Genomic DNA, 27798 nt, shown 5'->3' with positions numbered 1-27798 from the left:
AACCCCCATCAAAAAAAAAAAAAAAAAAAAAAAAAATACAAAAATTATCCGGGAGTGGTGGTGTGTGCCTGTAGTCCCAGCTACTTGAGAGGCCGAGGCAGGAGAATTGCTTGAACCCGGGAGGCGGAGGTTGCAGTGAGCCGAGATCGCGCCACTGCATTCCAGCCTGGACAACAGAGTGAGAATCCACCTCAAAAAAAAAAAAAAAGACGTCCCTATAAAGTGCAGCTTGCTTGATCTAATAGAACCCGCATTGCTGGCTTTAATTGGAATTAACGTCTTCAACCATCTAGAGCACATGATGTCATGTTTCCGGTGATGCTTTCTCCTCCCCTGGGCTGTTTGAATCACACTGGCCTCCCTCTGGCCTCCCTCTGGCTTCTCTGTGATCCTTGTGGCATCCCAGGTGAGATGCTAAATACGGTCGGTTTTTACTGCAGAAATCTCAGCTACCTTGGAGTCAAATGGAGAAAGCCACAGGAGCAAAGTTTTTCTCCCTGTGTTGTGCCCAGCTCACACCATTACTAAGATGAGTTTTTTGGGCCTGTCATTTAGTTCTGAGACAGCAGAACAAGGACCAGGTTTTATACATTCCATTCCTTGCTCAGTCACTGGCTCTCTGAGGTTATCTTGGGTTTCAGGTCTTCAGTGGAGACAGTTTTTTCCTAGAGGGTTAGGTTATGAGGTTAATGAATACAAGGTCAAATTGTTCACCATTGTAAATCAGCCTTTAAGAAGTTCTTTAATATACTGATTAGAGGAAATGATTATATAACATACTTTTAGTTGGAAAGAGTTAAATCCCTCTCTAAGCTGACTCATTAATTTCATTCTAGAGAAGATAATTTCTAATCATTAGTATTTTAAATTTTACCTTTTTATTGAGAAGTAACTCAGAGTAAAAGATACAAATCTTAAGTGTACCTCTGAACGAGTTTTCACATGTGCATATACCCCTGTAACCACCACCCAGATCAAGGTGTAGAACTCCACGCCCGGCCTGACTTTGTTTTTAGTGTCCTGACAAACCTAGTGCATATGAAGTCAACGTGGAGGCCGGGCGCGGTGGCTCAAGCCTGTAATCCCAGCACTTTGGGAGGCCGAGACGGGCGGATCACGAGGTCAGGAGATCGAGACCATCCTGGCTAACACGGTGAAACCCTGTCTCTACTAAAAAAAATACAAAAAACTAGCCGGGCGAGGTGGCAGGCGCCTGTAGTCCCAGCTACTCGGGAGGCTGAGGCGGGAGAATGGCGTAAACCCGGGAGGTGGAGCTTGCAGTGAGCTGAGATCCGGCCTCTGCACTCCAGCCTGGGCGACAGAGCGAGACTCCGTCTCAAAAAAAAAAAAAAAAAAAAAAGTCAACATGGTCTGAATTTATGAGTATGATTATACCCTGTTCTTAGTTTTAGTAATCCTAAGACTTCTTTGGATAACCTCAGGGTATGTCATTTATCTATTGCTGCATGACAAACCACCCTCAAACTTTGTAGTTTAAAACAACAGTGATTTCTTATTTATCATCAAGCTTCTTGCTGTGGGTCAGGATTTAGGTCAGGGTTCAGCAGGCCAATTCTTCTGCTCTGTGTGGCATTGACTGGGGTCTCTTACTTTACTTTGTTCAGCTGGTAGCACAGTTGAACTGGAACATCCAAGATGACCTCTCACCCTCCAGGCCCCTCTCCTCTAATCATTTAGTAGTCTAGTTCAGACTTCCTTACAACAAGAGATAGGAAGTAGAAGCTACCAGTCTTCTTAAGCCTTTGACTCAGAAATCTCAGAACATTGTTTCTTCTACTTTCTGTTAATTAAAGAAAGTCACAAAGCCAATTCTGATTCAAGGGGAGGGGGAAATAGTCACCATCTCTTGATGTGAGATCTCTACCATATGGGATAGTATGAAATTGAACCTTCAGTCTTTCGGGTCTTCTCTAGGACTTGAAAACTTTTACTGAATGTGTAGACAGAACCTCAGCTGTCTAACTCTTTGTGTAAATTGTCTCTCTGTATACCCTTTTGTTAATAGAGGGGTATATTCTGGGCTTGCAGGTTAGAACCAGGCATAGTCTCACATAAAAAAAGTATTACAGCTGGTCACAATGCAGCGAAATGGCATCTTTTTCCAGTCTTACTTTAGGCACAATGTGGATTAAATTAATTTAAGGATCTCTTTCTGCCAAGACAGCATTCATCTTGGGGAAAATTCATTCCAAGGTCCAAATTACCAAATGGGTTTTGGAAGCCCAGCCAGTTGTTCTTCCCGTTTTGCCTTACTGCAGATTGAGAGGGCCCTCAAAGGGTAGTGAAACCCAAGAGGGAATGAGGAAGCCTGAAAGCTGAGCATTCAGAGGAAAGCTGGAATAGAACAACGCCCTCCTCTTGCCTTCCTGGCTGGAGCTTGTGCAATGTGGAGTTATCCGTCTGAGGCTTCCAGGGGAAGGAGCTGGAACACAGCATCTCTTTCCCCCCAGGTTCCACAGTGTACTGACAAGTCTTCCCTAAATCCAAAATCCTCTTTCTTCAGCCTGTTTGAAGGCTTTCTGTGTGGCTCTCACTGCTGGATGCTGATGACCGTTCTGTACATTCTTCGCAGATGCATGTTTTGGTGTGACCTTGCTCATGTTGATTCTGTAGTTCAGTTGTTTTTGCTAAGTTTCATGACACAGGTAATTGCAGAAGTGAATCTCCTAGAAGTCAGTGAAGATGCTTTCAACTGCAAATTATAGAAAAAACCCAGACTCAATTCGAGCTAAACCAATGATCCTCCAACTTTAATATATATCAGAATCACCCTATTAAAATACCAACTGCCGGGCCTTACCCCCAGAGTTTCTGATTCAAGAAATCTGGGATGGGGTCCAAGAATGTGCATTGTTAACAAGTTTCCAGATGATGCTAATGCTGAAGGTCCAGGGGCCACACTTCGAGGACCACTGACTTCATAGGAATGATATTTTATCTCACCTAAAAAGAGGCTTGGAAGTATGCGGTTCCATGATGAGTTAATTCAGTTACTTATGGACCTCACCAAGGACGTTCTTTCCATCTCTTCTCTTTCCTGCTGTCCATGTCTTGGATCTGTCCTGGTTTCAGGTTGGCTCTGGCAGTTCCAGGTATCCCATCCAGATCCAGATTAAATGACACTGAGAGGAAGAAGTTTGTGGGGCTTTCCCTCTATTGCATTTAAAAACAACAACAGAGGAACTTATTACACTTGGATTTGAGGTCATCAAGTTGAGTCAGAACTTCTAAATTATCAGGCTCCAGAGTCAAAGCTACAAGAAGGGGCACCCAACAGGCAGAAGTGAAGGGGTTCCTTTTGAGCTCTGCCATTTCCACATGGAATTTCTTTTCATTTTTCCAAGTACTTGCTGCTTCCCAAATCTGGGAAGGATGGATCCTTCTGTGGCCCTGCTTTGCATCGTTTCCCACTTCTCCGTGGTGGACTTTGGCCCTGGGATTGGCCCATCCCTCCCTTAGCATCTCTTTCTATTAAAGAACTGTGCAAGAGTTTCCTGCTCTGGGTGAGGGTTGGAAAGGAGCCCCTCTTTCCCTCCCAGCTCAGAGACCCTGTGAGAGGCTGCGGGAAAAAGATTCTTAGGTGGTCTTTTCTGTGTATTCATCTAAACAGACTTGTCTTTCCCACCCCATCACCTCTTGCTCTTCTCCTAGGTGAAACGGGGGTAAGTGTACTCCGTGTGTGACTGCTCATGTAATCCTTAGGACTGATGTATTTCTCTGCCCTTCCACCATTCCATCCTTCCCTAAAATCCCCACTGAGTCTTGGCCTGTCCTCCAGATCCTGCAAGCCCTGGGGAAGTCCTACCACCCCGGCTGTTTCCGCTGTGTCGTCTGTAATGAGTGTTTGGATGGGGTGCCCTTCACCGTGGACTCGGAGAACAAGATCTACTGTGTCCGAGATTACCACAAGTAAGAAGGGACGGGAGCAGACAGGACCCATTCGTGTAGGCCAAGCTGATCTCAGCAGAGTGAGCGGTAGAAACCAACAGAACTATGTTTGCCAGCTGCCCTTAGATCACAGTCCAGCAAAGGCTTAATGGTTTTGAGGGGTGCAGTAGGGATCTTGGGAGGTTGGTCAATGCCAGTGTTGACAGGAATGGGTTAAAGAATCATGTTTAGTGAGAAAAACAAAAACAGAGCACAAAAAACGAATAATCGTATTCCTGGCTAGGCCTCGGGAGGAATCCACCAAGCGCTGTGGCTTCAGCGTTACCTAACTTCACAATGCCCCTGTGCAGTGCTGGTTCCCACCAGTCTTGGTTTGCCTGGGCCTGTGCTAGGCACCGTGAGGGGTGTAAACAAATAGGTTAGTGCTGTCTCCAGAAGAGTGAGAGGCAGCCAGTGTCCTCATTGCAGCTGGGGAACAGATACTAAGGCATATTCCACAAAGTGAGCCAGGTTCCAGACATTCTATGAGGGAGGAGAGCAAAGGGCAGGAGGCAGCATGGAGGAAGGCTCCATGTGGATTCCAAGTGCAAGTCTGACTCTGGGCTTTGCTCCCAGAAACAACACAGTGTGCATTTACTGCTGCTTTGTTTCTCCCCGCAGGGTGCTGGCGCCCAAGTGTGCAGCCTGTGGGCTTCCCATCCTTCCACCTGAGGTAAGATGCCTTTCCAGACATGCTCCCAGGGTCTAAAACATGAATATCTCCCTGGGCTCATTTACAAGATCCATGTCCTGTCCTTACATCTTTTAAGGTATCCTTTTAAAAATCTCAACTCTGGCCTGGTGCAGTGGCTCACGCCTGTAATCCCACCACTTTAGGAGGCCTAGGCAGGCAGGAAAATTGCTTGAGGCCTAGAGTTTAAGAACAGCCTGGGCAACATAGCAAGACCTCATCTCTACAGAAAATTGTTAAAAATTAGCCAAGCATGGTGGCATGTGCCTGTAGTCCTAGCTGCTTGAGCCTAAGAGTTTGAGACTGCAGTGAGCTATGATGGTGCTACTGCATTCCAGCGGGTGACAGAGCAAGACCTTGTCTCCAAAAAAAAAAAAAAAAAAACTCACCTTTGAGAGAAGTCACGTCCTCACCCCTCCTTGTTGACTGGCTTCCCCGCCCCAGTACCCTTCTTGTGCTGGTTTGTCCCCATGATCAGGTCAAACTCCCTTACCTGATGACTAATTCTTAGATTAGCAGATGAGCAGAAAGACTTGTCTTTTATTCATTTTTTAAAATAAGCGTCCATGTAGGTCTTTCTTTCAGTGTTGACTCCAGCATTCCAGAAAGAAGGGCCCCTGTCCCTCCCACTTTCCCTCTCATCAGCTTAAATGTATTCTTTTTCCAACAAGTACTCCTGATTACCTTCTCCTCCCAAGGCCACCTACTTGTTACCCCAAAACCCTCTTCCCTCCCCACCCTGTGGTACATCAAACCCAGCAGGCCCCTAACAGGTCTCTCGGGCGTGTTCTTGCTTTTCTTTGGTCCCAGGGCTCAGATGAGACCATCCGTGTCGTGTCCATGGACAGAGACTACCACGTGGAGTGTTACCACTGCGAGGTAGGCCCCTCCCCACCCGGCCCCCAGAGCCCATTGTAGACATCCAAGAGAAGAGCATCCGGCGTTGACTGGGGCAAGAGGCGGTCAACAAGATTCTGGCAAGGTTCAGCCCTCTAGAACTTCTGTAGGAAATGGAGTGAAGGCTAGTTCTTGGGGGAGGTAGGAGAAGATGGAAATGCTCGAGGTATAAAGCTCTTTCTTTTGCACATTCAGAACTATCAAGTCCTGCAACTGTCGGAGCTACTATACCTGAAGCTGCAGAGCTAGGAGGGTGCTGGAGAGCATGGGTTTCAGGTCCTGTCTGGGGGCCACATTGTCAGACAGGTGTGCGATGTGGGGAAGGGACACCCTCCCCTCCAGCTTGTAGGCTGTTCTGTCTTCCAGAAGCCTGTTTCTCAGCCAAGCCCTGGAAATCAGGAAACCCCTCCTGGAAACAGGCATGTCAGCTGGTGGTGTGAAGGCAGGTGGGGTCCGCTTGCCCCTTCCTGCCCTGTGTCCCAGGATGAAGCAGCACTAGTACCTGATGACTGTTAGGAAAGCTAGGGATCGCCCCTCACCAGCCCCTGTGAAGGGTGACCATGAAATTTCAGCCACAATTAAGTGAATTCACCCACGGAAGGAGATTAGATTCATTTGGTGACCTTGTGAGTAGAGAACAGGGGTGTCCCTCATGTAGACTTGTCCCACTGCCAACACTGAAGAAATGGGTGGGAATCATTGCTGCGGGACCCCAGGTGCCCCAGGTCACTGCAGGAGAAAAAGGTGAGGACATTTGCTCAACAGGCCTCTCCACATTTTCTAGACCAGTGCTATCCAAAAGAAACATAAGGGGTCGGGCGCGATGGCTCACGCCTGCAATCCCAGCACTTTGGGAGGCCAAGGCTGGCAGATCACTTGAGGTCAGGAGTTCGAGACCAGCCTGGCCAACATGGCAAAATCCCATCTCTACTAAAAATGCAAAAATTAGTGGGCATGGTGGCACACACCTGTAGTCCCAGCTACTCGGGAAGCTGAGACAGGAGAATTGCTTGAACCCGAGAGGTGGAGGTTGCAGTGACCTGAGATTGTGCTACTGTACTCCAGCCTGGACAACAGAGTGAGACTCCATCTCAAAAAAAGAAATAAATATGAGAGCAACAAATTAAAGTCATGGTATCATTTTAAGTTTTCTGGTAGCCACAATTAAAAAGTTAAAAGAAACAGGTGAGATTAATTATTTTATTCAGTTCAAAATATCCAGCCAGGCATGGGCCCGTGCCTGTAATCTTAGCACTTTGGAAGACCAAGACAGGGGGATCACTTGAGCCCAGGAGTTTGAGAACAGCATGGGCAACACAGTGAGACCCCGTCTCTACTAAAAATACAAAAATTAGCCAGGCATGCTGTGCCTATAGTCTCAGCTACTTAGGAAGATAGGATCACGTCACCTCACTCTCCTCTGGGTGACAGAGCAAGACCCTGTCTTAAAAAAATAAAAAGTCAAGGACCAGGCACTGTGGCTCACGCCTGTAATCCCAGCACTTTGGGAAGCTGAGGCGAACGGATCACGAGGCCAGGAGATCGAGACGATCCTCGCTAACATGGTGAAACCCTGTCTCTAATAAAAATACAAAAAAATTAGCTGGGCATGGTGGTGGGCACCTGTAATCCCAGCTACTTGGGAGGCTGAAGTAGGAGAATGGCGTGAACCCAGGAGGCGGAGGTTGCAGTGGAGCTGAGATCACGCCACTGCACTCCAGCCTGGGTGACAGAGTGAGACTCCATCTCAAAAATAAATAAATAAATAAAAACAAAAAATAAATAAAAATCCCACTGGGCGAGGTGGCTCACACCTGTAATCCCAACACTTTGGGAGGCCGAGGCAGGCAGATCAATTGAGGTCAGGAGTTCAAGATCAGCCTGGCCAACATGGTGAAACCCTGTCTCTACTAAAAATACGAAAATTAGCCAGATGTGGAGGTGTGTGCATAATCCCAGCTACTTGGGAGACTAAGGCAGGAGAATTGCTTGAACCTGGGAGGTGGATGTTGCAGTGAGCTGAGATCACACCACTGCACTACAGCCTAGGAGACAGAGAGAGACTGTCTCAAAAAAGAAAAATCCAAATATTATCTTTTGAACATGTAATCAATATAAAAAAATTACCCATGAGATCTTTTTGTAACTCCACAATTTATTTCTTCTAAAAAAAATAGGATATGTGTGCAGGTTTGTTACATAGGTGTGTATACGTTATACGTGTGCCATGGTGGTTTGCTGCACCTATTGTCCCATCTTCTAAGTTCCCTCTCCTCAGCCCCCACCTCCCAACAGGCCCTGGTGTGTGTTATTCCCCTCCCTGTGTCCATGTGTTCTCATTGTTCAACTCCCACTTGTGAGTAAGAACATGTGGTGTTTAGTTTTCTGTTCCTGTGTTAGTTTGCTGAGGATGATGGCTTCCAGCTTCATCCATGTCCCTGCAGAGGACATGATCTCATTCCTTTTTCCCATGAGATATTTTTACATCCTCTTTTTGTCCTAAGTCTTGGGAATCTGCGTTTACACTGACAGCACATTTTAAGTGGTTCACAGCAAGTGTTGTGTGGCTGTGTCTCCTGTGTTGGACAGGCCTCCACTGGGCAGGAGCTGTGTTTCTGCACCGGCATTTCCTGCCTATACAGAAAAACACAGCACCCTCTGCTGATTTTGGGGCCTGTGACCTTCAGGTCAGTCTTGCAGTCTGTTTTGATTTGCTTCCCTTGGACATGTCTGCCTCCCCCCAGGACTGTGGTCTGGAGCTCAATGATGAAGATGGCCACCGCTGTTATCCGCTGGAGGACCACCTGTTCTGTCACTCCTGCCACGTGAAGAGGCTGGAGAAGAGACCCTCGTCCACAGCCCTTCATCAGCACCACTTCTAGCCAGAGCCACTTGCAGACATCACGGCAGGGGATGAGGAGCCGGGGTTGCTGCTGCTGCTTCCGGTGGGCCCTGGGGTGGAAGTGGGGTAGGGGAAGAGGAGGGGTGGAAGGGAGAGTTCCTGTGAGCATGTGTGGGGTGCCTTTCCTTTAACCAGGGAGGTGAACACTATCTGCCTGCTACGTGTATTTTCCAAGTGCTTTTCTCTGTTGCCACATTTTCCTCAGGTTACTCAGGAAAACGCTCCAGCATGTGCGTAGCATATGACCTGAGGTTGCATCATTGCAACAAAGGAATCCTCCTGTCCCCTCTGGGAACATTTCATGCTTCTGAAGGAGAGGTTCTTATTGAGCTTGTTTCACAATATCCCCATGAAGGGACAGCTCAGCTGCCAATACATTCACCCCTTTCTCTTCCTTCAGGAAAATACCTATACCCCAATGCCCCCTCCCCCCATACATATCATGGCATGATTTAAGTCTTCTTTTCACCCAAGAGGTTCAGTTCTTCTGCAGAATGGCTGCAAATTGAATTGCATTAAGGCAAGAAGGAAGCTCTAATATGTGCTTTGTATCCTAAGATGAATTTGCTTAGAAAACCAGAGGCAAGATTTGAAATAAGTGAGGCAGGGTTTCCTCCTTAGACACTGACAGCATTCTCTGTGCCCCTGCAAATCCTTACTCTCCTAAAGGCAGCTGAGGCCCCGACAGAAATTTGCCCTATGTGAGTAAAACACGCTTTGGGAGAAGAACTTGGTGCAGGCACCAGGATTTTTTTTTTTGCTCACGTCTTTGTGCTGTTTTTCTCTGGAGTTTTCAAGAGTCAGTGACTTGGAAGGCCACTTCTGCAAGGCAAGTCTCAGGAACCCATGCAGGTACTTCACTTGCACCTGTTTTTAGCTTATTTAATGACGGTCTTTTGGGAAGAACTGCCTGCATACTGAGAGACAGCTTCTTATAAACAAGGAGAGTTTTTGTGTGTGCGAGATCTCTAAGCCAGCGTGGGAGGGAGTGCCTCAGGATAAGTTATTATATTCATTTTGTTGGTTTCTCTCCTGCCCAGTTCTTGGCAGAGGCATTATGTTGGAAGAAACCAGTATAAGGTACACTGCTTTTGTCTGTTTTTTTAGTTGTTTCCCTTCACTTTCAGTCTTCCACACACAAAAAATACCTCACAGATAGAGCTTCACCAAATCACAGATTCAGGAGGAATTTGGCCTTCACACTGGACTCAGATGTCTTCTTCAGTGTGTTGGAAATCACTGGCTTCACACAGGCCCAACTCCAGCTGGTCAGGGCAGAGTGATCGTAACTAAAGGTCAGCGGAGAATAGATCAGATTCAGTGCTTTTACCTTATGCATTTCAGTTTCCTGGCTCCCCAGGGTGGCAGGAGCTGAGGGAGGGCCACACACTGGGAAGATTTCAAGACCACTCTGTGCACTGAAGGGGTAAAACTTGTGCTGCAAGACACATCGCTGAGGCTGGAGGTCAATACCCCTTGGTATTTTGATTAGAAGAAGCTGCAAAAGAAAGGCAGCCCATGTTACCATTGCCAGCCAGGCTGGGGACACGGGAGCCGGTGTGTGCACTCTGCCTCCTCACCTTGCACCCAGAGCAAGAGGACTGGGTGCTGGGCTGCTGAGGGTGGTCAGTGGGGCCTCTAGCACGTGTGAACTCAGGCTTTTCATTGGGCCTGGCTCTACTTCTAGGCCATGTTTTGACTCATTTGGTAACCATTGCCTGTAAAAAGCACAGAATTGGTGCCGTGGATTATCCCTTCCATGTTGATGAAATTCATTCTGTTGGAATCCTTTGGCCAGATGTCACTTCAGCCAGGGTGTGCATTGTCATTGGTTCTTTTTCACAGGCTGAGCCTCCTGAAAACCCATGAATGCTGGGGTTGGGGAAGTGAACCCTGAGGTGGGGACCCTCTCTTCCCATCAAGTCATCCAGCTCAGTGTGGGCACGGCAGGGGGGTGAATGAAGCCAGCCAATGTGTTAACCTGTCTCTGTCAACCTAAGAATGTTGGCCTTACTGACACACCTTTGCTCCATGTTCAAGACCAGAAGTAGCTGGGATTTGTTTGCAAATTGGGTAATTAGTTTAAAAATCTGTGATTACATTTTTAAATGAAATTTTTTAAGTGGCCTAGATTGAGGTGATTCAGATAGGTTTGCAAATATACCATTTTATATTGTCGAGAAAGAACAATAAGGGAATTTCCAGATGTCCTAGAAATCCTAGCAACAGATTTCTCTGGTTGTCAGTTTCCCTGGAGAAGGTGCCAGGTAGGAATCTCCGATCAGTTGTTTTTCTCCACACTTCAGGCCCTTGCACAAAAGCCATGAAGAGATGTTCATCTACCTGGTATTTTAAATATAAATTATTAGCCAAATAGAATTGTAATGGTGTTGTATTTATGGGCGCCTAGAAAGCAAACACAAGGACTTGGTAGGCCAGGAAGAAAAGGTTTTAAAATTTAGAATGAATAGCTCTCCTGGATTTTCTTTTTGACAATTCTTGGACTTTAGATAAAACAAGGAGGATTGTGGCCGGATTTCAGATCCTAAAGCCAGCCTTCATCTTAGGCCTTTGCCTCATCGTGCCTTTTAGGTTTTCTTACCCACTGTCTCCTGTTTTGTCTTTTTCTTCTTTTCCCCTACCCCTATCTTGGGACATTCAGAAACTGCCTGGGTGGTTTGAGAAGAGACAACCCAGTTTGACCTGCAATATAAGGATCCATTCGTAATCTCTCTCACTGATGTTATTTCCCCATCTGCTGTCTTGGTTCATCTCACCACAGAAGGGCATTTAGTCCTAACCAGCCACCGGCTGCGTATGGCAGCAGGATGGCACTTCCCATTTCTCTGTGGTTAGTGCTCAAGTGAAAACCTCTTTCAGCTGAGTCCTCTGAGCTTCTGCTGTTGAGTCCTGGGTGGCTGATGGAATGATTGAGGAGGTCTGGTCACCCTCAAGCGCCATCATCACCTTGTTTCTGTGGGCTTGTGTCACACAAAATGAAGAACAGAAATGTTAGGACTTAAGAGAATGTTTGGAATTCACACCCCTTTGCAGTCCTTTCAAGGCTGCTGCTATGTGCTGTGTCCCATGCATGTGAAAGTCGAGCTGTGATGGCTGCTGGGACCCCTGCAAAGATCATGTGTGAGAATTGAGCACAAGACCACAGATTATTACTGCTTGATGCACTTGTTAAAACTCTATCTGCCAGGAAACCAATTTTTTTTTTTGAGGCAGGACCTCACTCTGTTGCCCAGGCTGGAGTGCAGTGGTGCAATCTCAGCTCACTGCAGCCTCCACCTAGTGGGTTCAATTGATCCTCCCACCTCAGCCTCAGTAGCTGGGACCACAGGTGTGTACGACCACCCCTGGCTAATTTTTGTATTTTTAATAGAGATAGGTTTCACCGTGTTGCCCAGGATGGTCTGGAACCCCTGGGCTCAAGTGATCTGCCCACCTCCACCTCCCAAAGTGTTGGGATTACGGCCATTAGCCACTGTACCTGGCACAATTTTTTTTGTACCCTCCTTTATGCCAAGAATCAGTCCTAATTTCTTTACTATGTGAAGGAACTTTTAAAAGTAACAAAAAAGGCCAGGCACAGTGGCTCATGCCTGTAATCTCAGGCGCTGTGGCTCATGCCTATAATCCCAGCACTTTGGGAGGCTGAGGTAGGTGGATCACTTAAGGTCAGGAGTTAGAGACCAGCCTGACCAACATGGTGAAACACTGTCTCTACTAAAAATACAAAATTAGCCAGGTATAGTGGCGCATGCCTGTAATCCCAGCTACTTGAGAGGCTGAGGCAGGAGAATTACTTGAACCTGGGAGACAGAGGTCGCAGTGAGCCAAGATGGTGCCATTTCACTCCGACCTGGGCAACAGAGCGAAACTCTGTCTCAAAAAAGAAAAGAAAAGAAAAGTAAAAGAAAAAAGAGTGAAATATATTAGCTATCTTTTATTCTGAGCCAAAACTTGACAGATGTGGGAAATCTCCATATAGTGTATGAAAATTTCATTGTACAGGGAAATTATTTTCCTCTGTGTCTTTCCTTTTACTATAAAGTGATTCAGAATTTTACTGTTACTATAAAATTATGCAAAGTATTGTGACAAAACTGCATCGATTTGTTGACTATTAAAGTGCTCCTTGAACATTATATTTCCCGGGTCTTTTCTGTGTGTGGAGTCAGCAAACAATGCTTTTTGCTACCTGGACTTTGTGTTCTTTTACAGCTCTGGATTCTTAAAAGTACCACATGGGTATCAAACCTGTGAAGGGTATGAGATTTTACCCTACTTGCAAGCTAACAAAGTGAGCACACCACATGGATTCACGGATCCTGGCAGAAGTTATGAGACTCATAGGTCAGAGACAAAGGACAGTGTATTATAGCAATAGCAGTGACCAGATTATCAGCATTTGCACTGGTTCCCTAAGCCCCAGGCCTCATGAAGAGGGCCAGGTGAGACCTGTACACACAGTGGGCTGCATTACAAGAGGAACCCCCATGCTTAGGGAACCCTGGTATTTGATCATGGGCAGTAAGCCTGCCTGACTTTTGCTCCAGAGACAGACACTCTCTCTGTCATCCAAGACTGTTCACTAGATAAACATCCTTGGAAATATAAGTCTGGAACCTGGCACTAGGTGCCTATTCTTACCAGATGTATAAAAATGTGAGAGACCTTGGAGAATCATATCCCAAGAATCAGCAGTTTCTTTTACTGGACCTTTAAGATTGGGACGTGTGACATGCAGTGACATGTAAGGTCACTTTGTCTCTTTTGTGAATGTTACCATTTTTTTTCTTCTGAGGTTATGACCAAAGAATCCTCAAGGTGAGTGATCCTTCAGTTTTGAGACAGCCACATGCAGGAACATGGGACTTGTAGAGTGGGGGCCAAGTGTGTGGTTAGAATCCTTGGGGTGGGGAAAGAGTTTGTTCTAGAGTCCAGTTTAGTCCTTGTGGCTACCAGGTCTGACGTGCCAAGGACACGGGAAAGCTGGGAGTGAGGATGCTGATAGTCATGGCACCTTACACCAGAATAAAACTTTCTTTCTTTTTTTTTTTTTTCTTTTTAAGTGATAAGAGAACGGCTAGTCTGATTTTACCAACATGGGCTGCTATTTGCTTAAGATTGATGGTGCAAGGGGTGAAGATGCAATCAGGGTAAAAGGTGGTCTGGGGTTGTGGTGTGCTGGCAAACCAGCCCTTCTGGGGCAAAAAATTTAAGAGCCCTGATATGGAGTATTTGCTGATATCTATAATGTAAATATTCCCACTGTGGCCACTTTCCAGTTACCAGCAAGGCATCCCAGCACTAGGGGTTGGGAGGAGATGGCATAGTCCTAAGAGTCAGCCTCGGGCATTGAGCCATGTGGGACTGGGCAGTGGGGTATCTGGTCTGGTTCTAAATGCTGTGATGAAGCAGTAGCAACTGTAATAGCTGATATTTCCTGTGTGCTCACCACATTCCAAGGACTGTATGTTCTTTATCATCCCTCATTTGATAGACAAGACAACTGAGACACAGAAGGGTGAAGTAAACAGAAAGTATGCAATAAGTACTCCATCCCAGACCATCTCGTCCAGAGGGCACTGTCTTGACCACTCTACTACTATGGTTGCTGTGAGGCAGTAACTTGTCCGTCAGTGTACTTCTTCATCAAAGCTACATAGTCAAAAAGCCACAGGAGGCTGTGAGGAGAAGCTCTCTGCTGCTCTGTTGAAGTCTGTATTGGTTTCCTATGGCCACTCTAACAAATTACCACAAACTCGGTGGCTTAAAACAACCCAAATATATCTTTCTGTCATCCTGGACATGAGCCAAAGTCAAGGTTGTCAGCAGAAGCGCAATGCTTTCAGAGGCACTATAGGGGACTGCCCATTCCTTGCCCCTTTTCTGCTTCTAGAGGCTGCCCATTTTCCTTGGCTTGTGGCCGCATCATTCTGGCTGCTTCTATTGTCACATCTCCTCTGTCACCCTCCCTGCCTCCTTATAAGGATGCTTGTGATTATATCCATCCAGATAATCCAGAATCTCCCATTTTGTGATTCTTAATAACATCTGCCGCCAGGTGCAGTGGCTCAAGCCTGTAATCCCAGCACTTTGGGAGGCCGAGGCGGGCGGATCACGAGGTCAGGAGATCGAGACCATCCTGGCTAACATGGTGAAACCCCGTCTCTACTAAAAAAAATACAAAAAACTAGCCTGGCCAGGTGGCAGGTGCCTGTAGTCCCAGCTACTCAGGAGGCTGAGGCAGGAGAATGGTGTGAACCCGGGAGGCGGAGCTTGCAGTGAGCTAAGATCCGGCCACTGCACTCCAGCCTGGGCAGCAGAGCGAGACTCCATCTTAGAAAAAAAAAAAACAAAACACCTGCAAGGCCCTTTTTACTTTGCAGAATAAGATATTCACAGGTTCTGGTGATGAGGACAGGGAGATAAGGGGAGGGAAGCAGGAGATAGGGTCTGGAGGCAGAGAATCTAAGGCCAATTCGGGCTGACTTCTAAGAACTAAGTCAAAAGGAAAACCCCAACTTTCCATGCCCAAGTAACAAAGGGACCAGAGGCTACAACCTTTGCAACGCCCCCCCACCCCCCAGCCCCTTTTCTGCATGGCAGGTGAAAAATTGAAAGTACCTCTGATTCATCCCCTCCCACAACCAATCAGACTGCTTGCGGGCCAAGTCTTCATTTGAGTATAACTTTGTAACTTCAGCCTCTAATTGGTTGCTTTCCACAACCAGATGTTTGTACAGGGTGGTGTAACTTTGTAACTTTGCTTCAGCCTCTGATTGGTCCCCTCTCACAACCAGTCAGACTGATCATGGACCTCCACTTCATTTACATAGGGTGTACAGCAAGGAACCAATGGGCAACCTCTAGGGGGTATTTAAACCCCAGAAAATTCTGTCAGGGGGCTCTTGAGCTGCTTGGCCTGCTCCCACCCTGTGGCGTGTACTTTTGTTTTTCAAAAACTCTTGTTGCTTCATTCTTTCCTTGCTTTGTGCGTTTTGTCCATTTCTTTGTTGAAGATGCCAAGAACCTGGACACCCTTCACCCCAGGAGGAGCATTAGTCAGCCTACCACAGACTCCAACAAACATTTTTTGAGAGGAAATGAAAGAATATTCCTAGGTTATTGGGTGCCTTTTCTTCAAGAAGCCCTGAAAGTGGGGTTTGCATTTTCCCCTGGATTGAAAACAGAAATGCTTCCTACACAAACATGATTGAGACTTTGTACTCTAGGTGTTAAAAAACATTAGAGTAGGTCATACCCTGTGGGTTATGGTCAGAGAGATCTGGTTAGAAGTCCCCAGGTAGGCGACAGCACTAGATATGTGACACTTCTAGGAGAATCCCTGGCTCTGTGGATACGTCTAGGGGTGTAAGGCAGCCTCAGGGACTGCCACCACTTGGTTACATACATGTCCCTCCAACTTATCCTAGCTCTCAAGGACAGGCAGTTCTGGGCCCTGTGTTGCCCATGAGACTTGGTCCACAGCAAGCCTGTGACGGAGTGAAAGTGAGGGGACACCCAATTCGAAAACTCAGCAGGAAGCCAGACTCCATGATAGACAAAATGGATCAAAGTGAATCGGCTCTGTTGTTTGGGGAAATACCTGAGGTTTGTTGTTTTGTGCCAAGAAGATTAACGACACGGACACACGTGGGTAGGTTAAGGAGCGGAAAGTTTAACAGGCAGAAAAAAGAGAACAGCTCCCCCATGCAGAGGGAGGAGGACTCCTAATGGATCTCCCCATTCCTGGCAGGAAGCAGTCTGATACACAGAGGAAGGGTTTGAAGAGGTGGTGTTTGATTTACATAAAGCCCAAGGGATTGGTTTGACCAGCTATGCCATTTACATAGCCCTCGGAGAAACTGGCCATTCCACCTTGATCTTTTATTATGCAGATGGGGTTTTTTACCTGGCCAGAGCCTTGACACCTGCACACATGGCAACAAACAGAAGAGAGGAGAAATCTTCCATATGGGATGTACCTGGCTTCCAGGTGCATTTATCTATGCAAGCTTCTAGCTTGCTTATTTATGCTTGCAGCTTGACTTTTCAGGCTGCTTTCTGTTAGAAAAAAAATGGTTTTGGGGGCTGCTTTTTATTAAAAGAAAAGCCTTACCAAGGACTCGTGTACCCTCACTATCTGCCTGAATAATTTTTTTTAACTTCTATATTAAAAGGTCTACAAGTGGGAGCTGGCCCTAAAAGTAGGTTGTAGAAATTATTTGGATGTGCCAACAAGCTTCATCTGCAGCTTGGACTGTCTTCACTGGAAGGCCTCTGGCAGATTTTGTAAAAAGTTATATTTATGTAACAATTTTACTATAGGAAAAACTCGCCTAAAGATATGAATTTATATTACTCATCATTGGCTGGTTCCTTATCCTGAACATTGGTTTCCTTGGAATCTGATTTTGGCTTGTTTGGCCTTTAAAAACCCCAGAAGAATGGATGTTTCTGCCAGATTATTTTCTGGTTTTCAGTCTCACTATATGTCACAAAAGCCTTGGTTTATGGTTCCCAACTGGTGAAGAAACGTCAAACTTTGCCTCTCTTAGTTCCTTCTACATGACAATGGGTGGTGGCTGCTCAGATGGAAGCATTTTTTTTTCCCTAAAGCCTATGAGACAGGCTGCAACTTAAACCCCTATTTTACTAAAGGAGAGGAAATGTCCAAGAGCCCAGAGCTAGTGGGTAAAAGCATCATCAGGACTAGAAATGGGGTCTTCTTGTTGCCAATTAGTAGGGGTGAGGGGTAAGTGGCATATGTGACTGCCATCCATGCCCAGACAGGGAATTGTCCTTGAACCCACTCATGTGGTGTCTTCTAGGGTACAGTGAGTCCTCAGGGCAGGACAGCCTTGGGGTCAAGAGCCCAGACTCAGGTGCTATCTCAGGTTTTGTAACTCAATTGCTCAATGACCTTAAGCCAGTTTAGTTCCCTCATCTGTGAAAATGGGGTAACAACCGAATTTACCTCATGGGATTGTTGTAAGGAATGATGGAATTCATCCAAGTAAGGGAATTAAAGCAGTTCCTGTCATGAAGTAATTGCTCAATAAAGTGTGTCAGGTTTTAAGAGTAATTGATCTTTACGTCATGATAAATGGCAACAAAATAAATGACAAATTGATTAAAGTAAATAGTAAAAACAACACAAGAACAAAACATTAAAAAATCATATAATAGGCCAGGCGCAGTGGCTCATGTCTGTAGTCCTAGCACTTTGGGAGGCTGAGGTGGGCGGATCACAAGGTCAGGAGATCGAGTCCATCCTGGCTAACATGGTGAAACCGCGTGTCTACTAAAAATACAATAAATTAGCTGGGCGTGGTGGCGAGCGCCTGTAATCCCACTACTCTGGAGGCTGAGGCAGGAGAATGGCGTGAACCCGGGAGGCGGAGCTTGCAGTGAGCCCAGATCGAGCCACTGCACTCCAGTCTGGATGACAGAGCAAGACTCCATCTCAAAAGAAAAAAAAAAAATCATATAAGAAACCAAATATTAGTAAATTTGAATATATAAAAGTGAGAATTACTACAAGTTAAAATATATATATATATATTTATATATAAATATATATATATATATATATTTTTTATTGAGACAGTCTAGCTCTGTCACCCAGGCTGAAGTGCAGTGATGTGATCTCAGCCAACTGCAGCCTCCACCTCCCAGGTTCAAACAATTCTACTGCCTCAGCCTCCTGAGTAGCTGGGACTGCAGGCACACACCACCATGCCTGGCTAATTTTTGTATTTTTAGTAGAGAGAGGCTTTCACCATGTTGGCCAAGCTGGCTCGAACTCCTAACCTCAAGTGATCCACCTGCCTTGGCCTCCCAAAGCACTAGGATTACAGGCATGAGCCACCGTGCCTGGCCATTAAAAAATATTGAAAAGGTAATTCATAAACTGGAAAAAAGATTGCAATGTACTTAAGAGTTAATACCCTTAATATTTTTTAAAAATCAAATTTGTAAGAAAAAACTCAATACATCAAGGGAAAATATATACATTAAGAAGTGCATGTAAAAGGAAGTTCCATATTTCAATTATGAAAATTGCAAATCACGATTAAATTTATAATATCCAGTGTTGGTTAGCATGCATGAAAACAGAGAAACAGGTGCTGTTGATGGAAGTGTATTTTGGTTTAATTTTTTGGAGGACAGTTAGAAAGTAACAAAAGTCTTAAAAATGTCCATAAAATGGACCTTACAGATGTCCACCTGGTCGTTCCACCTCTAGAAATTTGTAAGACAAAGAAATAATTCAGCCGGGGATGGTGGCTCACGTCTGTAATCCCAGCACTTTGGGAGGCCGAGGTGGGTGGATCACGAGGTCAGGAGATCGAGACCATCCTGGCTAACACGGTGAAACCCCATATCTACTAAAAATACAAAAAATTAGTCGGCTGTGGTGGCACGTGCCTGTAGTCCCAGCTACTTGGGAGGCTGAGGCAGGAGAATCACTTGAACCTGGGAGGCAGAGGTTGCAGTAAGCCAAGATCACGCCACTGCACTCCAGCCTGGGTGACAGAGTGAGACTCCGTCTGATAATAATAATTCAACACATTCTGTTGCTCAGACTGGAGTGCAGTGGCATGGTCACAGCCTCGACCTCCTGGGCTGAGGTGATCCTCCCACCTCAGCCTCCTGAGTAGCTAGGATTATAGGTGCACACCACCAAACCTAGCTAATTAAAATTTATTTATTTATTTATGTATTAGTGATGAGGTCTCGCTATGTTGCCCAGGCTGGTCTCGAACTCCTAAGCAGCATCATTTTTTCTAAGTGTGAAACTGGTAATAACCCAAATTCCCAGCATAAGGGTTATACATAAAATATCTAGCTCTCTGATGAAATATCTTCAAAGAATATTTAATGACCTTAAATCTCAGACAAAAAGGTAAGGGGACAAAATGAAGAACCTATTTCCTTCCACACAACCCCAATTTGAAAAAACACATGTGCAAGTATACCCATGTTAAAAAGTATAGAAGAAAAAAAGGCTTTAAGGAAAAAAAATAATAGTAATGATCTAGGGTAGGAATCACGTTATTATTCCCAATAATTTTATATATTTTAAAAATCTATAATTTTATCAGGGGAAAACGTTATGTTGCGGAAATTAATTGATCGAGTGATAACTCAACGGACAGTGTCCGATGACTCATATAATCCCACGGTTCGAGTCCCCTTTCGGCCGCAGACGTTGCGAGCCTTCTCGGGTGTCCAAGTAGCGCATCTGTACAATGAGGGGTAATATACTAGACTACCTGAGGTCTTGTTACTGCAAAAACACCCATGTATTAAGGTTTCCCAGTGGAATTTGGGGGCCGGGTTGACTTCGGAGCTGGAGCTCGCAAAGGCCAGGGCTTCTGCAGATTCTGACGTTTTGTGGACCCCCACTACCGCGCGCAGCCGCACTGCAGGTTTTCTTCGCTGCTGGTTGGATCACATCGCTATGGGGGCTTCTGCTCCACGGCGGGGAAAGGCCAGAACCGCTGCCTTAAATGCGCTTTTGCGTCATCCGGTTGCTAACCTCCGGCCACAGCAAAGCCCACTCCAAACTGCTACTTTTCCAGGTGTGTTTGTCTAAATATACCCCATTTACAGACTTCTCAGGTGCATCATTAGGAACAGGACGCTCTGCAGTTTGCGAACCACCTCAGACAACTCCAGGTTCCTGGCATAGTTTAAAGGATGACATTGTGAGCAAACTAGCATCAAAATTTGAGATATTTAACTTTCACATTTTAACCACACGCCTTTCCAAGGTCTTGTAATACATGCAAGTGTGGCAAAAGGAGCACTGCGAGCCAGCCAGGAGTCGAACCTAGAATCTTCTGATCCGTAGTCAGACGCGTTATCCATTGCGCCACTGGCCCCGAGCTGGTAAAACCTTCTCCGCGAGGACTGATCACCCTTATGCAGTATGAACAGGCTTCCAGGAACCAGCGATCCATTTTGCCCCGGCGCCACAGCTCCCGCTGCTCCGCCTTTCCCCGAAACGCGCTCCACCAATCCGCAGCGGCTTCGTCATGGCGCTCTTCGTCGCACTCCAACCTGCCGCATCGGCGGCATGTCTCGCGTGCTCTAGCTCGCACACTAATTTGTCCTCCACCGCCTCCCGTTAAGGCCGGCTCTCCTGTGGGGCGGGGAAAGGGGTGGGACGAGGCTGGGCGCTGCGGCCGCCGTGCCAGGGTGACCGGTAGCGCTGTAGCCGAGGTGGCGGCGCGGGGCGGGGCCGGCGGAGAGACAAGGAAGGAGGTGGTTGTGCAGGATGGCGACGGCGGCTTACGAGCAGCTGAAGCTGTGAGTCCCACGGGCCGGAGGGGCGGCGGGCAGGGAGGCAGCTGCAGGCCCCGGCCTCGGGGAGGGCTTCTGAGTCCCGGGCGGCAGATAGTGTGTGGGAGCTCCTGGCACTTACCGGTCTTCCTCATCCGGCGCGGCCTCTCCTAGGCCTTGCCCGAGTAGCCATGGACCGGGAACCAGCGGCGCGCCGGTGTTTCTCCACCGTGCTCGGCCCCAGCGCCCACAGCTGAAGAGAGAAGCTGCAGATTGGCCTCCAGCGAGTGGGGATCGGCGTTATGATGCGGCCCTTCAGGGCACGCTTGTCCCCACTTTCTATGGAGAGCTAGAGACTGAATTTAGCTGTATGACTTAGCAAAGAAAAAGAGTTCTTTCTTACTTAACGGACCTGAAACAGCGATTTAGAGTCTACACACAAATCATCAAACCTTTATTTGGGTTACAGCCTATCTGGGTACTGAAGCCTGCCTGACCACTCTTCAGTGTGCAGAAAAAATTTAAAGTACAGTCAGTACTCTTAAGGTCCTGAAGGAGTTTACTTTGGTTTAAATTTTAAACAGCTCCAGCCAAAAGCAGGTTCTTAAGTCTATGTCGACAGCCAGAGGCTAATCTCGAGAATTCTGACACTGCAAATTGACTTTTCGGTAAATCCAAGTTGTTGAATCTTTGAGAGAGAGGCTCTGGTTGTTAAGAGTTATAAAATAGGCGTTTTTAAAGACTTTAGTTTGTCTTGGATTAAAAACAACACGTGTTTATTTCCCTTAGTGTTACCCATTTAGCATCCACACTTTTCTTGTCTGTGAATAATTGTACTCACTTCGTGTTTATACCCCTAGGCTGTTTGAAAATCTGGTGGCCACAGCCTGGGAATATCTGGTAGGAGAAACAAATGTAATTTTTGAACAGCTTATCTATCCCTATATATAAGCTAAAATATCTTGGCACTTAGGCATAGGTATCACATTTCCTTTGCAGGGAAATGACCTCAAAATGTGGTTTGGGCACTTCTTATGCTCCTCAGACCTCAAGCTCACTAATAACTTTCTGAAAGGTTCAGTGGAAAGTTAGAGGTGCAAAATTCAGAGAGAGGGGTCATCTATTCCACACTGTGTGTGTTGCAGAAAAGATGATTGCTTTTTCTACAGTCCACCCCCTGTGCCATTTCTGTTTAATGTTCTTTGAAAACCCTAGCTGCACGCTTCCCTCCACATTTTCCTCTCCACCTTTCCGTATTTTCTCCCAGTTCCCCTTTGCAAAGTGCTCACCTTGTCGTTGGTGAAAGAGTTCAAGGAAGTGTCTTCCACTGTGTTTCTGGTCAGGCCACTGTCACATGTGCTCTGCGAGCTAATTAGGTTATTGTCTATCTGATAGGCACTGAAGGGTTTAATGTGATCCTACACCAGGTCTCAAATGTGGTTAAGCAATACGGAGCCATGGCTTGATGCAGCTTAGCGTGGCAAAGATTGAATAGGATGGAGAACTTGAGAATTATGATGATTGTTTTTCAGCTGCCAGAATACTAAATTTAACCAATTCAGACCTTAAAACAAACGAAAATCCTCTGTATACATAAAAGAGAAAGGAAATTTGTCCCTTAAGTAGTAAGAATGATGTTTTTGTATTGATTTTTGTGAGAAGTGGAAACTCTTAAATTATTTGGGTGATAAAGTCAAACTGGGGTTATGTGAAACTCATTCTCTCATTTGTCAGTCCTAGCTTTTTTCCCCCCTGAAAAAAAAGTTTTGAGTGTTTCTGTAAATGTGAAGGTACAACTTTTTTGCAACTTTTTCTTTACCAAGGGGTTTATGAGTTAGAATTTCCATTTTTATTCCTTCCTTTTGGCCCTTCCTGCTCTGAGGCTGCTGTGGAAGGTTTTAAATGTGGCTCCTGCCCTAAGGAGTATTCTTTTTCGGGTGCATTTAGAAGTGAAATTGGTTTCTGTATAAGAATTGGTAGGAGATAGTAGCCATTTTAAAAAATGTGTCTAGAGATGTTCTAAGAAATATCCATGCAAAAGAGATAGTTTGATTATTTTATTACAAAAGGATTGCTACAGGATTTATTTAAATGTTGAAATGCTTGTTTTTTTCTTTTGTTTCGTTTTGTTTTTGAAGAGATGGGGTCTCATTCTGTTGCCCAGGCTGGAGTATAGTAGTTTGGTCATAGCTCACTGCAGCCTCTAACTCCTAGTCTCAAGTGAGCCTCCCACCTGAATACTGTAGGCAGTTGCAACACAGTGGTAAAGATTTGTGTATATATACATACATAAACAAGAAAAGGTACAGTAAATATACAGTATTATAAGCTTATAGGACCACCATCATATATGGGGTCTGTTGTTGACCAAAGCATTGTTACATGGCACATGGCTGTATTTTGTTTTTCCAACCAGTTTACACCTTAACATTTTCTTCTGTAGTCCTCCTCAGTACCTAGCATAGAGCCTTGTGCAGAGCAGCTCCTCAGTGAATCAACTGAGTGAATGAAAGGAACTTTCCAGTATAGACCACGTACTAGCACTTCAAAAAGAACACAGTGTAGGGTAATTTGGAATGTATCCTTTTGAAGAAACACAGCTTAAAAGTCATTTCATGTGTGTTGTCTTCACAGTGTCTCTGTGAGGTCATAGGCTGATATGTATCCTGTCATTGTTGAAAACAGTCTAATAATTGCCCTTGGCCACAAAGTCAGATCATACAGTCAAGCTGTGGTAGAGCTGACCTTGGAATACAGCTGGTCCAGAGTCCAGTGATCTTTCCATTCCATTTCGTTATCCATATAACCTTTTTTTCTCTTATCAGATTGCTCTCGCCTTAGTCCTCAGACATGCCAGGTATTGAAATGAGTCACTTACAACCAAATATAGTTGACATGTCCATATGAATTTCCATATATTTAATGTGGAAAACAGAATATTGATTTGCTCAGAATTTAAAATTCATACTTTTTAAACTTCCAGGCAATTCTGAATATCCTGTTAGGCTCCATTTTTCTTTTTAAGTCATTTGTATAGGCATGGATAATGTCAGACAGTGATAAATTTGAAATTGCAAAATAATTAGACTGAAAATGTAATTTTTAAGCAGCTTATCTATCCCTATATATAAGCTAAAATATCTTGGCACTTAAGCATAGGTATCATATTTCCTTTGCAGGGAAATGACATCAAATGTGGTTTGGGCACTTCTTATGCTCCTCAGACCTCAAGCTCACTAATAACTTTCTGAAGGTTCAGTGGAAAGTTAGAGGTGCAAAATTATTGGATACATTTAAAGCGTTTTTTCTTTTTTTTTTCTTTTAAAAGGTCATTTGAAACTAGGTGTAAGGCAGGGAATCCTTTAGATACTGCATCAGGCTGCACACGCCTCTGAAGAATACTGTTTCCTCAGGAAATTGCCTTTTTTAAAAGAGTCTCATAACTGTGAGGTCATCAGTCAGGTATAATCCAACCTTGAAAACAGATGTAACCTAAGCTACCTTGTGATGTAGACACATGTAATCTGTTCAATATAATGAACATTTATATTATTCACAGAACTCTCCCGGTGAAGGGAGGGGTATAGGGCAGCCAAGGTTAGTCTCATGAGTTTTAGCACAGATCATATGGGGTTTGTATCCAAAGCATTAGTTGGCTGGGAGTTCAGGCTAGTTCAGGCTTACCTAGGCTAACCTGGCCAGCCTAGGTTAGTGCTAGCCTACATCAAATGACTTGGTATGCTTGTTTGAAGTGCATATTCCAGGGCCCCACATTAGGCCTACTGAGTGAAAATCTCTGGGGATGAGCCGTGGAAATCTGCAAGTTTAGCTGTCCTGGTAGTTTTTATGCACTCTGAAATATTTTAGGGCAGGGCATACATAGCTGAGTTAGGACCAGAACATGCTGGTAGAAGAGAATTCTTTGGAAGATATGGGGCTCTGGTAGATGGTGCTATGGATTAGAACTTCAGATTAGGTGGAATTTGGACCTAGTCCTGTGAAGAAGTCTGGTTGAGAGAATGGGTTTTAGGGTATTCAGGGAATAGGATGTAGATGGGAACACAGAGTTTTGAAAAAGAAGATAGCATATTAGAATGAGTTTCTAGAAACACCAGCAGGTTTGGAATTGGGTCGTGCCCCTGGGGAATCTGTGATGAACTTGAGCTATAGGAGAGGCAACCAGGGAGGGTTCAGTGAGGAGGTACCCAAAGGGAGGATGAATGGGGGAGGTAGGAGCACCTTCCGCCTATGAGTGTAGTATGCACAGGGTATCCTTCTTTACTAAGTTCTTTTCTTTTTGCTCACCAAACTTAGTAAAATGTTGTGCCTCTGTCTTTTCAACCAGAGATATATTAAATTTGATCATTAAGATCTTGATTTAATTCTTTTTTTTTTTTTTTTTTTTTTTGAGATGGAGTCTCGCTCTGCTGCCCAGGCTAGAGTGCAGTGGCACAATCTCGGCTCATCGCAACCTCCGCCTCCCAGGTTCAAGTGATTCTTGTGCCTCAGCCTCCCGAGTAGCTGGGACTACAGGCATGCACCACCAGGCCCGGCTAATTTTTGTATTGTTAGTAGAGACGGGGTTTCACCATGTTGGCCAGGCTGATCTTGATCTCCTGACCTCAAGTGATCCACCCGCCTCGGCCTCCCAAAGTGTTGGGATTGCAGGCATGAGCCACTGCACCTGGCCAGATTCTTTACATAAGATTTTTGAGGGAATATGTTTTTGCTACAGTTTTATGACATATCACTGTGGTTCCTATACAAAATAGTGGTTTCATTATTTTTAAAAATTGTGGTAAAATAAAACTTAAAATTTACCCTCTTAACCATTATTAAGTATACAATTCTGGGCAATAAGCACATTCATGTTGTACAACCACTATCACCATCCATCACCAGAACTCTTTTCATCTTGCAAAAATAAACTCTGTGCCCATTAAACAACTCCCCATTTCTGTATCCTCCCAGCCGCCGGCAACCACCATTCTACTTTCTGTCTCTATAAATTTGACTTCTCTAGATGCCTCATGAAGTGGCAGTATTTGTCTTTTTATGACTCATTTATTTTAGTTAGCATAATGTCCTTAAGGTTCATCCATTTTGTAGCATGTGACAGAATTTCCTTTTTTTTTTTTGAGACGGAGTCTCGCTCTGTCACCCTGGCTGGAGTACAGTAGTGCGATCTCGGCTCACTGCAACCTCCGCCTCCTGGGTTCAAGCGATTCTCCTGCCTCAGCCTCCCAAGTAGCTGGGATTACAGGTGCGTGCCACCACACCCAGCTGATGTTTTGTATTTTTAGTCGAGACGGGGTTTCACCACATTAGCCAGGATGGTCTCCATCTCCTGAGCTCGTGATCTGCCCACCTTGGCCTCCCAGAGTGTTGGGATTCCAGACCTGAGCCACTGTGCCCAGCCCAGAATTTCCTTTTTAAGGCTGAATAATTTTCCATTACATGTATGTACCACATTTCGTTTGTTCATTTGTTGATAGACACATAGGTGGTTTCCACCTTTTTGGCTATTATGAGTAATGCCAGTATGAATGTGAGTATACAAATATCTTTTTGAAAACCTACTTTCTGGCCGGGCGCGGTGGCTCAAGCCTGTAATCCCAGCACTTTGGGAGGCCGAGACGGGCGGATCACGAGGTCAGGAGTTCGAGACCATCCTGGCTAACACGGTGAAACCCCGTCTGTACTAAAAAATACCAAAAACTAGCCGGGCGAGGTGGCGGGCGCCTGTAGTCCCGGCTACTCGGGAGGCTGAGGCAGGAGAATGGCGTAAAAACCCGGGAGGCGGAGCTTGCAGTGAGCTGAGATCCGGCCACTGCACTCCAGCCTGGGCGACACAGCGAGACTCCGTCTCAAAAAAAAAAAAAAAAAGAAAACCTACTTTCAGTTATTTTGAGTATAGACCCGGAAGTGGAATTGTTGGGTCATACGGGAATTCTATTTTTAATTTTTAGTGGGTCACCATACTGTTTTCCCATAGTAACTGCACCGTTTTATGTTCCCACCCACAAAGCACCAGGATTCCAGTTTCTCCACATCCTAGCCAATACTTGTTATTTTCTATCCTGGATTTTCATTTTTCCTTCTAGATAATAGCCATTTTAATGGGTATGAGGTTGGTAAGTAGTAATATTTTTGAAGTGGGCCAGTTTTACTCATTGATTTGACAAGATTTTAAAGAGGTCAGTTGTCTGAAATAAGATGTGAATGTTACATGGGAGATCATTGTTTTCAGACACTAGAAAATCACAATGCCAACACTGAAAGAAAATAAAAATATTTGATGTTAATATTATAATTAAACATACTGCTTTTCTTAAAATTTAACAAGACTAATTTTTTAAAAACACTCTTAAGAGCTGTTGAATCCCAGGTGTGACTATAAGATTAAATGCATTTGTATGAAGTGTAATACCCATACTGCCTTTGTTGAATTTAGCTTTTAGTCCTAATTCCACTTCTGGGATACTCAAAATAATTAAAAGTAAGGTCTCAGAGAGATTTGTATACCCCCATTCATAGCAGCATTATTCACAACAGTCAAAAAGGGGGAATCAACCTAAGTGTTGATTCTTTCTTTTTTTTTTTTAATTTCAACACTTTTTGTAGAGATGAGATCTCGCTGTGTTGGCCAGGTTGGTCTCAAACTCCTGACCTCAAGATCCTCCTGCTTTTGTTTTGCTTTTCTTTTCTTTTTCTTTCTTCCTTTTCTTTTTTTTTTGAGACGGAGTCTCGCTCTGTTGCCCAGGCTGGAGTGCAGTGGCCAGATCTCAGCTCACTGCAAGCTCCGCCTCCCGGGTTTACGCCATTCTCCTGCCTCAGCCTCCCGAGTAGCCGGGACTACAGGCGCCCGCCACCTCGCCCGGCTAGTTTTTGGTATTTTTTTCGTAGAGACGGGGTTTCACTGGGTTAGCCAGGATGGTCTCGATCTCCTGACCTCGTGATCTGCCCGTCTCGGCCTCCCAAAGTGCTGGGATTACTGGCTTGAGCCACCGCGCCCGGCCCCTCTTTTTTTTTTTTTTTTTTTTTTAGACAA

The 27798-nt window shown here is 45.3% G+C and overlaps 2 protein-coding genes and 1 non-coding gene across 5 annotated transcripts in view; 2 read left to right on the top strand and 1 right to left on the bottom strand.

The window, feature by feature from the left end:
* Positions 1–12595, top strand: part of LIMD1 (LIM domains containing 1) — a 93031-nt gene extending 80436 nt beyond the window's left edge. Inside the window, exons 5-8 of the mRNA XM_025377596.1 lie at positions 3800–3930; positions 4570–4621; positions 5450–5518; positions 8281–12595. Of these exons, the coding sequence (XP_025233381.1) occupies positions 3800–3930; positions 4570–4621; positions 5450–5518; positions 8281–8418 (390 nt within the window). The 3' untranslated portion in view covers positions 8419–12595. The remainder of the gene's footprint in view (positions 1–3799; positions 3931–4569; positions 4622–5449; positions 5519–8280) is intronic.
* Positions 12596–20274: 7679 nt separating this feature from the next.
* Positions 20275–20347, bottom strand: TRNAR-ACG. Its single transcript has one exon. It is a non-coding gene; the product is annotated as a tRNA-Arg (tRNA).
* Positions 20348–20517: 170 nt separating this feature from the next.
* SACM1L (SAC1 like phosphatidylinositide phosphatase) overlaps positions 20518–27798 on the top strand; it is a 55950-nt gene continuing 48669 nt past the window's right edge. For 2 of the 3 annotated variants that reach the window (XM_025375614.1, XM_025375612.1), the window contains exon 1: positions 20518–20774. Coding sequence is in view for 1 of the 3 variants with exons in the window: in XM_025375612.1 (XP_025231397.1) it covers positions 20743–20774 (32 nt within the window). In the remaining 2 variants the exon portion in view is untranslated. Of the gene's footprint in view, positions 20775–21607; positions 21648–27798 lie in introns of all 3 variants that reach the window. The other variant, XM_025375613.1, reaches the window with a different exon arrangement.

The sequence above is a fragment of the Theropithecus gelada genome, chromosome 2 (assembly GCF_003255815.1).
Source record: "Theropithecus gelada isolate Dixy chromosome 2, Tgel_1.0, whole genome shotgun sequence".
Lineage (NCBI taxonomy): Eukaryota > Metazoa > Chordata > Mammalia > Primates > Cercopithecidae > Theropithecus > Theropithecus gelada.
Note: the sequence above shows the minus strand (reverse complement) of the source record. Positions and strands in the feature narration are given on the sequence as shown.